This window comes from Lepidochelys kempii, chromosome 1 (assembly GCF_965140285.1).
Source record: "Lepidochelys kempii isolate rLepKem1 chromosome 1, rLepKem1.hap1, whole genome shotgun sequence".
NCBI lineage: Eukaryota > Metazoa > Chordata > Testudines > Cheloniidae > Lepidochelys > Lepidochelys kempii.
The window spans coordinates 138,889,586-138,905,111 of record NC_136380.1 but is presented as its reverse complement, the minus strand read 5'-3'; the positions used below and the strand labels follow the sequence as shown (position 1 = coordinate 138,905,111).

The 15,526-nt window shown below is 43.0% G+C and overlaps 1 protein-coding gene across 9 annotated transcripts in view; it reads right to left on the bottom strand.

Annotated features, from left to right (window-relative positions):
• Positions 1-15,526, bottom strand: part of REPS2 (RALBP1 associated Eps domain containing 2) — a 144,426-nt gene that overhangs the window by 52,273 nt on the left and 76,627 nt on the right. For all 9 annotated transcript variants that reach the window (XM_073356118.2, XM_073356140.2, XM_073356151.2 and 6 more), the window contains 2 exons: positions 2,670-2,736; positions 565-639 (listed from right to left, as the gene is read on the bottom strand). In XM_073356118.2, coding sequence (XP_073212219.1) covers positions 565-639; positions 2,670-2,736 — 142 coding nt within the window. The remainder of the gene's footprint in view (positions 1-564; positions 640-2,669; positions 2,737-15,526) is intronic.

The window sequence follows — 15,526 nt, the reverse complement described above, 5'->3', positions numbered from 1 at the left end:
TAGTTTTCAAAATTGCTGAGCACTCATTGACTTCTCTGAGCATTATGGGTACTCAGCTCTTGTGAAAATGAAGACTGTTCAGAATCATTACCGGCAAGATATAATGTTTACTTTGAGTTTGGGAAGGATTTCCATCAACAGTTATATTATTACCAACTTCTACCAATCTAATGTACAGAAAAAAATAGAACTTTACAATATGCTATATTACAGAATGTCCTTTGTGCTTAAGAAATTAATAAAAGATTTTTTAATTCTATTAAAAAATAAAAATCAGAAGAAAGGTACAGTAGATGAACCTTTTTGACAAGTTCAAATCCTAATTTGGATGAATTTTGCAAATAATGGTCATTAACCCATGCGATCATTTTTTAAAAGTAATTTTATTATAAAAAATTATCACTAGAGTGAAAGGAACATTACCAGTGAAATGAAATAATAAAACAAATTTAGGCTTATTTTGGTAAGAAAATTGTTTAGCTGACAAGTTCTTTAAAAAATATATATATACATATATATATAATTTTAATTTTTTTATAAAACATGAAAATTTTCTCCTCTTACCTGTTTTGACAGACAAGTGTTGAGATGGTTTAAAATCCTTTGGTATTGTTTTGGCAGTAGTGCTTATGTTCAGAGCTTAATTAAAAATAAATTGAAAGTTATTTTAAATTAATTATGTACTTGAAAACAAAAGTCAATAGCTCTCAACATTGATGAAGGCCCTATTAATAATATTTCATACATGCTGAAAAGAAATGTACACACATTAGGTAAATTATTCCTCAAACCAACAGTGTGAAGTCACTATTATCTTTATTTAATTATGATGATGATAATAATAATAATAATAAATAATAATAATAAAAAAGTGAGGCATAGAGAGCTCTAGGCCCAAGCTGCCAACCGATCACAAATTTTCGGTGCCTCAGCTTTTGGGTGTTTAACTTGAGAGACCGAGTACACAATTTTCAAAGGTGCTGAGCACTTGCAACTCCAGTTAATGGAACTGAGCATGTTCAGTGGTCAGTAACTCTGAAAGTTAGGACCTAAGCATCTCATGCTAGAAACCTAAAAACTGAGGCATTCAAAATCTTTTGATAACTTGGGTCTAAGTGACTTGCCCAAAGGCACACAGTGAGTCAGCAACCAAGCCAGGATCAGAACCCAGGAGCTCCCGGTCCTCTGGGCTTACTCCTCTAGCAAAGGTTTAGATCACAATATCCCTTTTCCACCAACACCTAAAACATCCCACATCAAGGACGTGAGCAAAACAAAAACCAACCAAAAAAGCTGTACTCGTTTTGCTGAGAACTGTATTATACGGGATCACTATGGATGAAACTCACTTCATTGCAATATGTCCTGAGTAAAAGGAATTTATGTGGACGTAGTCTGCTACCTCATTCCCATCTCTATTTCTACTACTATATACGTTTAAATATACAATTAAGTGACAATGCAGAATTGATTTATCTGTGAGATGATGGAAATGAATGAGAATTTGTTTCGCTTAAAACATCCTGAGCTACAGAATTCTGACTCCTCAAAGTAAAGCTAAGCAAATAATTGATTTTTCAGTTCAGAGGCCAAACCGAAAAATTTCGGGGGGGGGGGGGGGGGGGAGGGGGATCTGTTTCCATTTTAACAAAACATTGCGTTAGACCTCAACAAAATGCAAAACTGAAAAAAAAAAAACCCCACTTTTTCAGCTTTTCATTTTGTTCCGGTTGAACAAAATGTTTAGTTTACCAAAATGAATTTTTTGTTCCGAATCATTTTGGGGTGTTTTAAAATAACAATCTCAAAATGAAATGCCATTTCAAAATGAAAAATCAAAACATTTCAAAACCAAAAAGCAGAAATAAAACATTTTAATTTTCCCCCTTGAAACAGTTAGGCAAATTCGCAAAAAGTTTCAGTGCCTCAAAAGTGCATTTTTGGCAAATTTACTATTTGACAAAAAAATCATCCGGTTCTATCTGGGAGTTCTCCTTCCGGGCAGCACCCTGAAGGAATATTCCCTTTTCTTTTGAATCCCATTTATAGTAATAACTTAAAGAATAAGACCAAGTGTACCTTCCATGCCTGCAACTGTGCCTTGGCTAAGAAAAAGAGGTAGATTTCCATAATCATATAGAAAACAATTTGTAAATATGCATAAAGCAAAACTTCATCCTTATGGGACCATTACATACCTAAAGGCTTTCCTTGTTACCTAAGTATGTCAGCTACAGAGAATGAGGCAGATCTGAGGCAGGCCTAAAAGAAATCATCATTTGTCGTTTTATTACCTTTAAGGTCGAGATCCTGCACTCTTTACTCAAGCAAAATTCTTGTTGAAGTCTTAGGCAAAAAGTATGACATTAGGCCCATTTGGACCAACATACATTTAGAAGGTATATTTGGGTTTTAAAGGTTATGCAAATATGAGGGGTTCATTTTAAAATAACTGACCATCATTTTGTTTTTCTTCAGCTCTGTTGCTGTCAGTACGTCCTCTCTTTGGTTACTGTTACAAACCTTTCTTTCAGATTTACATAAATGCATAACTGACTGAGAAGCTAGATTTGCACAGATTCTGTTAGCAAAGGGAATTGTATAAAGCGCTTATTTACACCTAAAACCTAATGAATGAAGCAAAAAGACAAGACACTTTGCTCTCATACCTTGACTGTCACCACTATCTGCATCTTGTGTCAGGGCAGATTTATCAGGCATCTCCTCAACCGATGTCTTCTCACAGAAGAAAAAAAGATTGATTTATTATACAGATTGCTGTATCAAATATGCACAAACACTTCCATAGTCAAATGTTTAAGCACGCGGACTAACAGAAATACAGCCCAATATTCTCTCCTGCACCAGATACACTCGAAGAAGTGGGGAGGGTCATTATGAAGACAATTATAGCCTCCTGCTTCTCAAGCTGCCTCAGTTGCAGTCCTGACATTAGAAAGGGCAGCCTGGGGCAGCTATAACTTGCAACAGCTGGCTATAGTGCCTAAGGGACCGTAAGCCAGCTGAGAATTCTCATATTGGAGCAGAATTCTGCTCTGTCCTCTTCTTTCTGATGATGTGCCCCCTGTGCAAGGTGTGGGGAGCCAGCTCTATCAGCTTTACACTAGTTGAAAATTCCCCTCCACCAGAAACAGTACAATGATCAGAATAGCCTCTTTAGTCAAAGTTGGGGCCAGACTTCTCTGTCCTGTGCCTCTTGTGCGTGAGGAAATCTTCCTGATGAGTTAACTGACCTCTGGCCTACTCTTTCCTCTCACTGAATACTTCTGAAGTGGGGAAAGCTGGGGTCCATAGGGCACAACTTCCATGATCCCAATTCAGGCCTCCGTGGCAGAGACCAGGAACTTTAACCCAGTTCTGACAAATGAGGTCAACTTCTTTGATTACAGTAATACCCCATAATGTGGACATTTGCTACTCCTATAATCTCTGCTCGTTACCTCACCAAAAAGGGAGCTGTTCTGCTACTTATCTCAGTAACAGCAGTACTTGGGATTCAGTGGGCAAGGCAATGCCAGAACCCAAAATTCTTCACATGCTTACTGATGCTGTCATAGGTGCCGACTTCTGCTCCCACCAGTGGGTGCTCGACCCCTCTCTGCCCCCAGCCCTGCCCCCAATCCACCTCTTCCCCCAAGTCCCCACCCCTGCTCTACCTCCACTCCGCCGCCATTCCACCCCGCCTCTTTCCCGCCTCCTCCCTTGAGTGCGCTGTGCCCCCGCTCCTCCCCCTCCCTACCGGAGAGCCGGCAAACAGCTGTTTGACAGCAGGCAGAAGTGCTGGGAGGGAGAGGGAGGAGCAGGAACGCGGTGCAATCAAGGGAGGAGGCGGGGGGAGCTTGGCTGCCGGTGGGTGTGGAGCACCTGCTAATTTTTCCCTGTGGGTGCTCCAGCCTTGCAGCATCCACGCAGTCGACGCCTGTGGATGCTGTTATTGACAGCCAGGCCCATGAGACCAGGTTTCAATCCATTAGGCCCATAACAGTGGGTACAGAAATGTGGACTGAATTCATGGTTAGGAATTAGAGATCTATTTTATGAAGTAGCATGTGGATTTTTCGCAGCACAGTTCCTGTAGATTTCAGTGGAAGTAACATGCAAATCCATTGTGTAGGTGCTTTGAAAAAATATGGACAAATGTCAATCTCTATATTAACCATGATTGTGACTATAATACTTTCTAGTGCACATAGACAATAATATGGTAGAATAAAAAAAAAAATTGGTCACCGACTGGCTCAACAATAGAGATCGCCACATCAAAGAGAATCAACGGCTCTGAGTTGGTTGGACCTTCATGGACAGTTTAAAGTTGATTTTTTTTTTTTCAAAGGCGAAAACATTGGGGAGGAAAAGAGAAAAATCTATTACAGTTCAATAGCTTCAGTTTTCACCATCATCAAAATCTACAATGAATTTCAGATTCATGTTGGGATGCTAGAGATAAATGTTTTGAGAGCCTAAATATCCAACCATAGTGGTCTAGCTGCAATGTACTAGAGGCCCAAACTCCAGATTGGCTTTTCCCCCACCTTCTGAGTCAAGAAATCATAAAGGTTGAGGAAAAGGCTAAGGACCTGAAGCAATGCCCATTGAAGTGAATGGAAACACTTCCGTTGATTTCAATGGACTTTGGGTCAGGTGCTGTTTCAAAGAGGAGCTTAAAGCAACTGCTGGCAGTTTCATCGACCTCATGAGAAATCTGTCTTGTCTCCCAAGCTATTTGCTGCAAGGAAGTAGCACTGATGTGTGTGGAGGAGAGGGGATACAAAGGGAGAAAGTATGTAAGAGGAAAATATAGCAGACCAGAAAGAAAGTGCTGAGAGTCTCAGAAAACCAAAGAGAGAAAATATGGGCAGATAGTACTTCTTAATGTTAAAAATGAAAATGAATTGCTCCTTTACAAAACATACCGAAACTGTTAATTGATATTTCAAGTTTATTAAAACTCTCTGCCTTTGAAAGAGTCTGTTATCCACATGACCCATCTCCTGTCATAACCCTCTTCATACATAAATCCAAGAAATCATTTCTGTTGTACTGTATTTCAGCAATTACAAATAAGGATGCTCTTTAAACTACCTGAATTTATCATGGATGGAAAGGGAAGACGACAGGAAGAAAACACATAATTGATTGCATTGGTAATAAAATATGTTCAGTCTCTTGTGATCACATGTATGAACTCTATTTCCTGAATAGCTGAACCACAAATTAAATTATGAAAGTGAATCACTGCACTCCCCAGAGACAATGATGAATTACTCTCTTTCTGAATCACATTTACACAGTGTATTATTTTTCAAAATAAAAACATCAGTCAGGAAAAAATCAGAACACTTCAGTCAAAATCATTTCGAGTCAGTTTTGAGGCAAGGTTTTACAATTCATTAATCATGGATAATTGGGCACATCTAAGCCTAGAGAGCACTGGCTGCTACAGCTCAACAGAAATACTGTAGGTCACAGATTGGCGGGTGGGGGGTGGGAAGGTGGGAGAGATAGAGACAAGAAGAAAAGAGCTGATCCTGTTGATTGTCAAATGGTCTAATCAACTGCAATATGGTCAGATGACACTATCTCACCCAATAGCTAGACCTCCATAAATTCAATTTTTTTTTCAAATGAACCAGCTAATAGAGAAAAAGTATTTCTTGGCACGTTTCCAGGCAGCACTGTACACCCTCACACCAGAGAAATGAGGAAGAGAGAAGCAGAATACCCAGCTCCTCGTGAATGTGGGACCTAATTACCAAAGAAACAGCTCATAGGTTGGGGAGAGTGGAGTTATTTGGTGGTTATGTTAAGCAGGTTGTTTTACAGGGCAAGACAGAGCCTGGTGAGTTACAGACAGGGGTGCTCAAAAGCTTATCTTGAAAATTAAATTAAAAATTAACTTACAATATGGCATTTTGAAAATCTTCTGCTGTATCCCCCACTGCTAACAACTGCCCAGTGGAGGATTTCATCTTACCACTAGATAACAGATATTTTATCACTACTATTCTACTCTTAGTATTACTGCTGTGATGCTGGCAGACCCAGTCAGATCAGGGCAACAGACCAATAGACTTTTGTATTAGTATAGATCAAAATGAGTGTAAATGTATGAGTGTACTCAGGTGTTTGAACTTCATGAAAATTAGAGGAATGTTACTTGTATTATTTTCATTCATTTGTTCCTGTTCTAATGTAATAGCAAACATTTTCATTGTGTACACCCCTGTAACTAAATAGCCCAACAAAGAAATCTTGTGAAATGCCAGTGAAGGACTTAAACAGAAAATGTTAATTTCAAAGCAAGTGGCCATTATGTATGATGGCTCTTCACTCCCTGTCATCAAAAGAAAAGCCACTGTGGGTAGAGAGACTGTCAGCTTGCTCTCGGAGTGAAGAAACTACAAATATGGACTCATGGAAAGATCCTTCATCTCTGGACTGTTTGGACTTTTACAGGGAACTGTACCAGATGCAAAGCAGAGATCCCCAGAGACAATCTGGGTACCCTAAAAAGACTTTTGGGAGACTGGCAGTTTATTACATCACTGCCACCACTTAGAATTACAAACAGTGACTCACCTGTTATATTTTACCTGCTTTTAGCTCTCAATTACTCTCATTTCCTTTTCTTAGCTAATAAACCTACAGTTAGTTTACTACAGAATTGGCTGCCAGCATTGTCTTTGGTGTAACCTCTGCAGTACCAACTGATCTGGGGTAAGCAGTTGATCACTTGGGATTGGGAGCAACCTGATGTGGTGTGATTTTTGGTTTAAGTGACCGTTTCATCACAAAGTCCAGTCTGTGACTACATGGTAGAGTGGTAGAGTGATTCGGGAGTTCACATTTGTTACTGGCTTGGTGAAATCTAGTTATAGAACATACCACCAGCTTGGGATATATGCCCTGTTTTTTGACACTCTGCCCCGAGGTAGGCACTTAGGGTTATGAGCCACTGCAGACAGTGTGACAACGACTACCGCTTCTACTATACTAGGAATTTCTAAAAACATGCGATTTCATTGTACAGCAAATCTACTCATTAGAACATGGGTCTCAAAGTCCCGGCCTGCGGGCCATCTGTGGCCCGAGAACCTCCCCACTGCGGCCCGTGGAGGAGAGATGCAGGCAGACACGCTGCTGGCAATGTCTGCTGCAGGCCCAGCCCCCCGGAGTTCCCATTGGCTGGGGGAAAGGGACCATGACTAGTCGCTGCGCAGAGTCATCATCATTAGTTGCTGGGCAGAGTCAGCCATGGAGGCAGCATCACTCTTTTCCACAATGAATATAAACAAGTCAAAATATTGAACACAACCATCTGATGCCCACCTTGCTGCAATCCTGAAGGTTTCAACCGCTCAGTCACTGAGGTCAAACATCAACAGACTGACAGAACTGAAGCATTGCCAGGTGTCTGGCAAACACTAAAAACTCTGGCTGGCGAAGAACTATATAAAGTTGTAGGACAGTTTTATTATTTCTAAGAAATTTGAAATAAAAAAAATACAATATAAACGTTTTCTTTTCTGAAAACCATCTTCAGTGACATTATTGGCCCGCTGGGAGAAGTTGAGGACTGGCACTGGCCCTAAGGTAAATTGAGTTTGAGACCCCTGCTTATAGGTTTACTCCTTTATTGTGTAAACATTCAAATCCACAAACATAAATGTCACTTTCTATGGATCAGCTAAATTGGCTTATGGAATTTTATTGAGTCAGGTTATTAGGATAATATTTTTAATATTAGGAAATTTAAGAAGAATATGAAAGGAGAAACCCTGAGCTTTCTGAAGTATAAAATGAATATCTATATATGTCCCAGCATTTACACTAGCAGGGAGCAAATTTCATCACCACTCTGCAGAATTAGGAGAAGTTGCTTTGGACATCTGGGTAATAATTTGTGAAGTTAATACCTTAAAAATAATAATCTCACAGAAATGAAGGCGGATCCTGAAATCAAAGAGTTATATGAGCTAGAGCTTTTTTTTTTTTTTTTGGGGTGAGAGTTAAAATGTGTCAGCTGGGAGATATGGGGACAAACAGGGGACCTGCCCACTGACAAAACTGGTGCATCAGAATGGACCAATCATCAGGCTAGTCTGGTAGCCTGCCTCCTACTGCAACTAGCATCACAGTTATACATAATATGCATAATTGTACAGTTGTGAAAGGAAGCTTCGCCTGACCCCAGCTGCTGATTAGCTTTATACCCTGAAGCATAAGGGCTAATAACCTTCCTTTTGTTTTTCTAGCTAGTTTAATTGCAGTATTGCCCTTCATAAAAATCTAATCTTTTATTTTTATGTGAACACTTACTAAGCTATTTGCCTCAGTAAATCAATGCAGCAGCAAGTTCCACATGATCCTGGATGATAAAAGTACTGTAGAGTAAGGGCTCATCCAAAGCTCACTGAAGTCAGTGGAAAGACTCCCACTGACTTCAGTGGGACTGGATGAGGCATTACACCCTCCTAGAAATATAATAAGCCTACTGTAAGTAGAAGCTCACAGCATGCTCTGAATAAAGTGTGCGCATATTAAATACAGTCCAAACTTACAATAAAACAAACCGCAGAAAGGGGGTAAGTTAACCATAAAGACACACGCATCTCTGCCTAAACTTTTTCCTCAAGTATGGTTCTTGCTAAGGCTTTTCCCTGCATGACCTCCCCTGTCCCAGCCTCTACTTCCCTCTGCATCAGAATAAGACACTCAAATCCCTCTTATATCCTGTCTGGAGTTAAAGTGATCCATCTGCTAGCAGAAGCCAGCAATAGTTACATCTTCATATAGGGTTCTAGCACCTGAGTTTAGGGGGAATTTAGCATAATTCAGCATTCCTGTGCAGTGCCTTAGAAAGTGACACCTTGTCTCACACATATATACATTTTGAAAAAAAAAATATTTACGAGATAGTTTTTATCTTCAAAAAGCACTATACAAACATTAATCGACAACAACCCTGTGTGGCAGGGAAGCAATAGTATCCTCAGTTTATAGACCCGGAGACTAAGGGTATGTCCACACTGGCAGAGTTACAGCACCGGCTGTTACAGTGCTGCTCAGAAGGCACTGAAGGGAAACCGCTGTTGTGTATTCACACTGCCAGCTGACTGCACAATAGCGTGTTCACACTTGCGGCACTTGCAGTGGTATTCGGAGTGGTGCACTCTGGGCAGCTATCCCACAGAACGTCTCTTCCTCTTCTGCCATTAAGAGTTGTGGGAAGGCGGAGGGAGTTGCAGGGCTTCCTGGGTCCTGTCTCAATGCCCCGTGATACATTGCTTCGCATCCCAGCAATCCCTGTGCTTCCGTCCACATTTGGCACCATCTGCGCGCCCTGCCTCTTCGATCTGCAGAAATGGATCCCGCACTGTTGACCAATATGTTGCTCGCTCTCACTAACACATCACGAGTGGCAGTGGAGTTATTTCTTAAACTAAACTACAAAAGCAAGAGGAGTTTCACATCGATCTCGTCACGCGTAATAGCTACGACACGAGATTGCTTGTGGCATTCACGGAGATGCTGACCACAGTGGAACGCCACTTCTGGGGGTCAGTGAAACAACCACTGAGTGGTGGGATCGCATTGTCATGCATGTCTGAGATGACGAGCAGAGGCTGCAGAACTTTCGGATGACGAAAACCACACTCATGGGACTGTGTGATGAGCTCGCCCCAGCCCTGCGGCGTAAAGACATGAGAATGAGAGCTGCTCTGTTGCTGGAGAAGTGTGTGGTGATTGCACTGTGGAAGCGGGCTACTCCAGACTGCTACCGATCGGTTGCTAACTGGTTTGGAGTGGGAAAGTCGACCATTGGACGAGTGTTGACAGAAGTGTGCAGGACCTCTAATTGCATCCTGCTCCAAAAGACCCTGACTCTGGGCAACATGCGTGACATTGTGGATGACTTTGCACAAATGGGCTTCCCTAACTGCGGAGTCGACAGATGGCATGCATATTCCAATTCTGGTACCAGACCACCTAGCCTCCAAGTACATTAATCAGAAGGGGCATTTCTCTAGGGTTCTCCTGGCGCTTGTGGATCACTGTGGGCGTTTCACAGACATTAACGCAGGCTGGTCTGGAAAGGTGCATCATGCACGCATCTTTTGGAACACTGGCCTGTTCAGGAAGCTGCAAGCAGGGGCTTTCTTTTCAGACCAGAAAATCACTGTAGGGCAAATCAAAATGCCCATTGCGATCCTGGGAGACCCTGGCTACCCCTTAATGCTGTGGCTTATGAAGCCATACATGGGGCACCTTGACAGCAGCAAGGAGCTGTTCAATGATAGGCTGAGCAAGTGCAGAATGACTTTTGAGTGTGCTTTTGGCCATTTAAAGGCCCACTGGTGCTGCCTACATGGGAGGCTGGACCTGTCCGATAACAATATTCCTATGCCTACAGCTGCATGCTGTACACTCCATAATATTTGTGAAGGGAAGGGAGAAAGCTTAACTCAAGGCTGGACTGCTGAGGCTCAGCGCCTGGAGGCTGAATTTGAACAGGCAGAGACTAGGGCTATTAGAGGGGCGCAGAGAAGGGCCAAAAGGATCAGGGATGCCTTGAGGCAGCAATTTTATGCTGAAAGCCACTAATATTTGTTGCTATGCTCAGGAGTGCAGTGCTTGTAATGCTAGGAGGTGATTGTGATTGATGCAGACGATGCACTATGAAGGTTTAAGAAAATTGCCTGTTACTTTGCAGGGCTCTGTTTGCTTTCAATTAATGGAATAAAGATTGCTTTCAAACCAACACAATTCTTTTATTAAAAACAACAACTGGAAGAGAGAGACTGTCAGGGTTCCTTCCCCACTCTGAACTCTAGGGTACAGATGTGGGGACCCACATGAAAGACCCCCTACACTTATTTTTAATCAGCTTAGGTTAAAAACTTTCCCAAGGCACAAATTTCGCCTTGTCCTTGAACAGTATGCTGCCACCACCAAGTGATTTAGACAAAGAACAGGGAAAGGACCACTTGGAGTTCCTATTTCCCCAAAATATCCCCCCAAGCTCTTACACCCCTTTTCCTGGGGAGGCTTGAGAATAAACAAGATGAGCACAATCCAGCCTTGGATTTTTAAGACCCAAAAAACCCAATCAGATTCTTAAAAAACAGATCTTTATTAGGAGAACAAAAAAAAGATAAGAGAACAACTCTGTAAGATCAGAATGGAAGATAATCTTACAGGCAGTCAGATTCAAAACACAGAGAATCCCTCTAGGCAAAACCTTAAGCTACAAAAAGACACAAAAACAGGAATACACATATTCTCCAGCACAGCGAATATCACAAGCCAAAACATTTCTAGCTAGATTATTTACTAACTTTACAGGAGTTGGAGGGCTTGTATCCTTGATCTGTTCCTGGCAAAGGTATCACACAGACAGACAGAAGCCTTTTCCCTCCCCCTCCAGATTTGAAAGTATCTTGTCTTCTCATTGGTCATTTTGGGTCAGGTGCCAGCCAGGTTACCTGAGCTTCTTAACTCTTTACAGGCAAAAGGACTTTGCCTCTGGCCAGGAGGGATTTTATAGCACTATATACAGAAAGGTGGTTACCCTTCCCTTTATACTTATGACAGAGACAAACAAAAAAACCACATCAATACTGTGGGGGATGGGGGAATGGAGGGTCCCAGGAGGAGGTGCGGCCCCAGGATGGTTAAAGATTTGTGTATGTCCAGGTATCACATGGAACCTTCTCCTTTGGAGTACAGTGCAGCGGGTACTGTACTTCAGCAGGGCTAAACTGCAGAGAGATGGGTGTTGAGTGCAGTGGGTACTGGGAGTCCGCAGGGCTGGACTGTGACGGGGCAGGCATGGAATACCATGGGTACAGACTGGAGCCAGGAGGTTAATAAGAGTGTGTTGGTGGTGTCTGGGGGGGCGCATGGGAAAGAGTTTTGTGACAGCAGCTGCAGGACAGGGCAGGCACGGAGCTGCTCTGTTTGCAGTGGCAGTAGCGCCTGGAGATTGTCCGCTTGGTGCTCCATAACTTTTAAGAGCCGCTTCGTGGCTTCATTCTGGCACACTGCGTTCTCCTTTCGGTCCCTATTCTCGTTATTCCGGCACTCCTTCGATTCTTGTTTTTCGACAGCGGAGTGCATCATAATCTCACGCCGAAAGTCCTCCTTACTTCTTCTTGGCCGCTTTCTAATTCTGTGCAGCCGTTCAGCCGGCGATAACAAAGAGGGAGGGCTGGACTCCCAAGGTCATATCTGTGAAGTCGAAATGCCACAGTTTACAGAAGCAGTATTGTTTGCAACACACAACACTGATTCAGTGACTTAAAACACAGACACTATTCACATACCTGTCATTAACTGGCTGACCGAGGCAAGCACACATGAGCCACAAGACCCCCAAAGTGGTGAGTAACTGCAGAGGCAGGGGAAATCAGTGTTCCAGGACCATAATACTGTACACTGGGAACGTGGCTCTTGGGACAGCCAGCACTGTAGGGGGGGCCTGGTAATCATTCCTGTCCCCACATTTTCCACAGGCTGTGTTCATTATGGAAGATATCTCGCTTTTGATGGTGAGCAGGGAATCAAGGGAGGATCTTCTCCAAGACTGCTGCTTCTGCCCTGGCCCTTATGTGGCACATCTGTGGAGAGCAATGGTGTGTCCCCCCAGTGACACCAGAGTAGTGCAGGAAAGTTACCCTTAATGGGGCAAGAAACAAAGCAGCTCTGCCAAAGAATCTGCGGCAGAAGATTGCCCAGTATCTCCATGAGAGTTTCCTGGAGATCTCCGAGGCAGATTCCTGTGTTGTGAGGGAGTCAATCAAGAACCTGTTCTGCTGCTCAGATTAGGCATGTGGTGGTATCATACAGACACAAACCTGCTTTCTGCAACCCTCCTGCCCCCAACAACTCGCCTCAGCGATTCCCAAAATCAAAGCCACTTGCCAGGGGCCTCCTATCCTGTTTGTTCTTCGCCAAGTTCTGACAACTGTGACTGGCTAGCCTCCTCCGGGGCAAAGAAGAGCTCCTGGTTGCATGCATCTCTGACCTCTGAGTCATCCTCTGTCTCTGGGTCACCCTCCCGTGCCACATCCTCGTCCAATATTTCCTCCTCCTGGCTCGGTCCACCCTCGACTGGCAGGCAAGCCACAGAAGTATCCACAGCGGCCTTTGCTGTGGAGGTGGGGTCATCACAGAGTATCGCGTCCAGCTCTTCATAGAACTGGCAGCTCACGGGCACAGCTCCGGAGCAGCCGTTTGCCTTCCACGCCTTGTGGTAGGCGTTCTGTAGATCCGTCACTTTGACCCTGCACTGCAGTGTGTCCCGGTCTTGGCCCCTTTCTGTCATGCATCATGAAATCTGTCCGTAGATATCATAATTCCTATGTCTGGAGCACAGCTGGAACTGGACAGTCTCCTCTCCCCAAATGCTGATGAGGTCCAGCAGCTCAGCGTTGCTCCAAGCAGGGGATCGCCTGGTGCATGGAGCAAGCATGGCCACCTGGAAAGATGTGCTGAGACCACTGCACGCATCACTGAGCAAACAGGAAGGGGACTTTCAAAATTCCCACACAATTTAAAGGGTGGGGCTCACGGTTGGTCACCTGAGGGCAGGGCAGTAGAGTTCAAACCGATGACCAGAGAGGTGAGAAAAGGCATTGTGGGACACCGCCCGGAGGCCAATCGCAGTGCTGTAATCGACCAGGGTGCCTACACTGTGCAGGAAATGGCCCAACTTTATTATCATGCACATTGTGTAAAGAGTTGTCACTTTGGATGGGCTATCACCAGCAGGAGAGTGAATTTGTGTGGGGGCGTGGAGGGTGAGAAAACCTGGATTTGTGCTGGAAATGGCCCACCTGATGATCACTTTAGATAAGTTATTACCAGCAGGACAGTGGGGTGGGAGGAGGTATTTTTTCATATTCTCTGTGTATAAATAAAGTCTGCTGCAGTTTCCACGGCATGCATCCGATGAAGTGAGCTGTAGCTCACGAAAGCTCATGCTCAAATAAATTGGTTAGTCTCTAAGGTGCCACAAGTACTCCTTTTCTTTTTACACTGTCACTGCAGCACTGTACCCCCAGTGCAGAAAACTGGGTGATTTTTTTTTACAGTGCTGCAACTGTGCAGTTTCTGCTCACTAAGTGACTTGTCAGCCTGTACACCTCGGGAGTTACTGCGCAGGGAGCTGCTTTACTGTGCAGAAACTTGCCAGTGTAGACAAGGCCTGAGGTAAAAAAGTTGAACTGCCTGAGGACACATAGGAATTAAGTGGCAGGGCCAGAAAAAGAGCTCAGAAGTTCCTGACTCCAGCTGCTGTGCTTATTCCTTTTGGCCAAACTGTTTCATCTCTCATATGAGCAAAACCAGAGATGGTGGGAGCAAAGAAAAGTCACACACACAATTGGTCACAAAAATTATAATTGTCTAGATAAATCTATAAAGATCAATGTGGAAAATCATACAAAATACTTTAGTAAATAAAAGCAAAGACAAAAAATACTCTGTGGCAAAGAAGATTTTAAATGTATTGTGCTGATACAGTACTAATATGCAGTTAATATTTTATTAAACTCTGGTAGAGGAGCAGCAAGTATGTGTTTTCAGCATGACTTCTGCTTAAGCTGCAAATTAATAAACATATATGCTAATAAGTCAAACTGTCAAGGGACTGATTAGTTTTCCAACACTAAAACACAGTGAAAAAGTTCTAGTGAAGTGTTGGTCTGTGGCAGAATCTGGCACCCCACTGTTAATCAACCTCACAGCATGTGAACATATTAATAGGACCAGAAATCTGTGCTTCAGTAAAAGACCTACCTGCACTTCTAAAATAAAAGCACCATTTTCAAAAACCGATAGCAATGCTATTCTGAATCAAGCTGATGTACCCAGAACATTGCCCTGTGAGCAGAAAGGGCACTGGTAAGATCATATATAAGTAGTCCCACGAGATAAACATGATGATCACACCATGCAAAGTGAGACTAAAACTCAGCAATATTATGAAACATTGCCTATTGCCTGATGGTGATATTGCACAGTTGCATTTGCTAAGAGAAGAGCTGTGTTTTGACCATGGAGTTTTCCCCATAACAAGGGGGAGGATGAAGTGACTGGAGAACAGCCTTACACCAGCCCTGGGACTGAGCTGGTATAACGTACCATTATTATTTTATTTGGATGCAGAGTTTGAAGGGACTTCCGCAACAGCAATGCATGCCAATTTTCAGAGGCCTAACAATTCTGAGCCATAGCCCTGTCCACAAATTGTCACTTGATTCACTACCCTAACAAGCTAAGACCTTCAAATGCCACAGCTTACAAACTCTGAATTGACATACCCAGGTGCAATGGGATGGCAACAACCATGAGGCGGGTAAGGTTATTCCAGGTTTTAGGCCTTTAAACCTCTCAAGTTTACAAATTTCATGAGATTACTTACTTTTCTAAAGTTCTTCTGACTGAATTATTGTCCCCTTAACTCAGTTATTTGGCCTGTACTTATATTGATATAAAAATA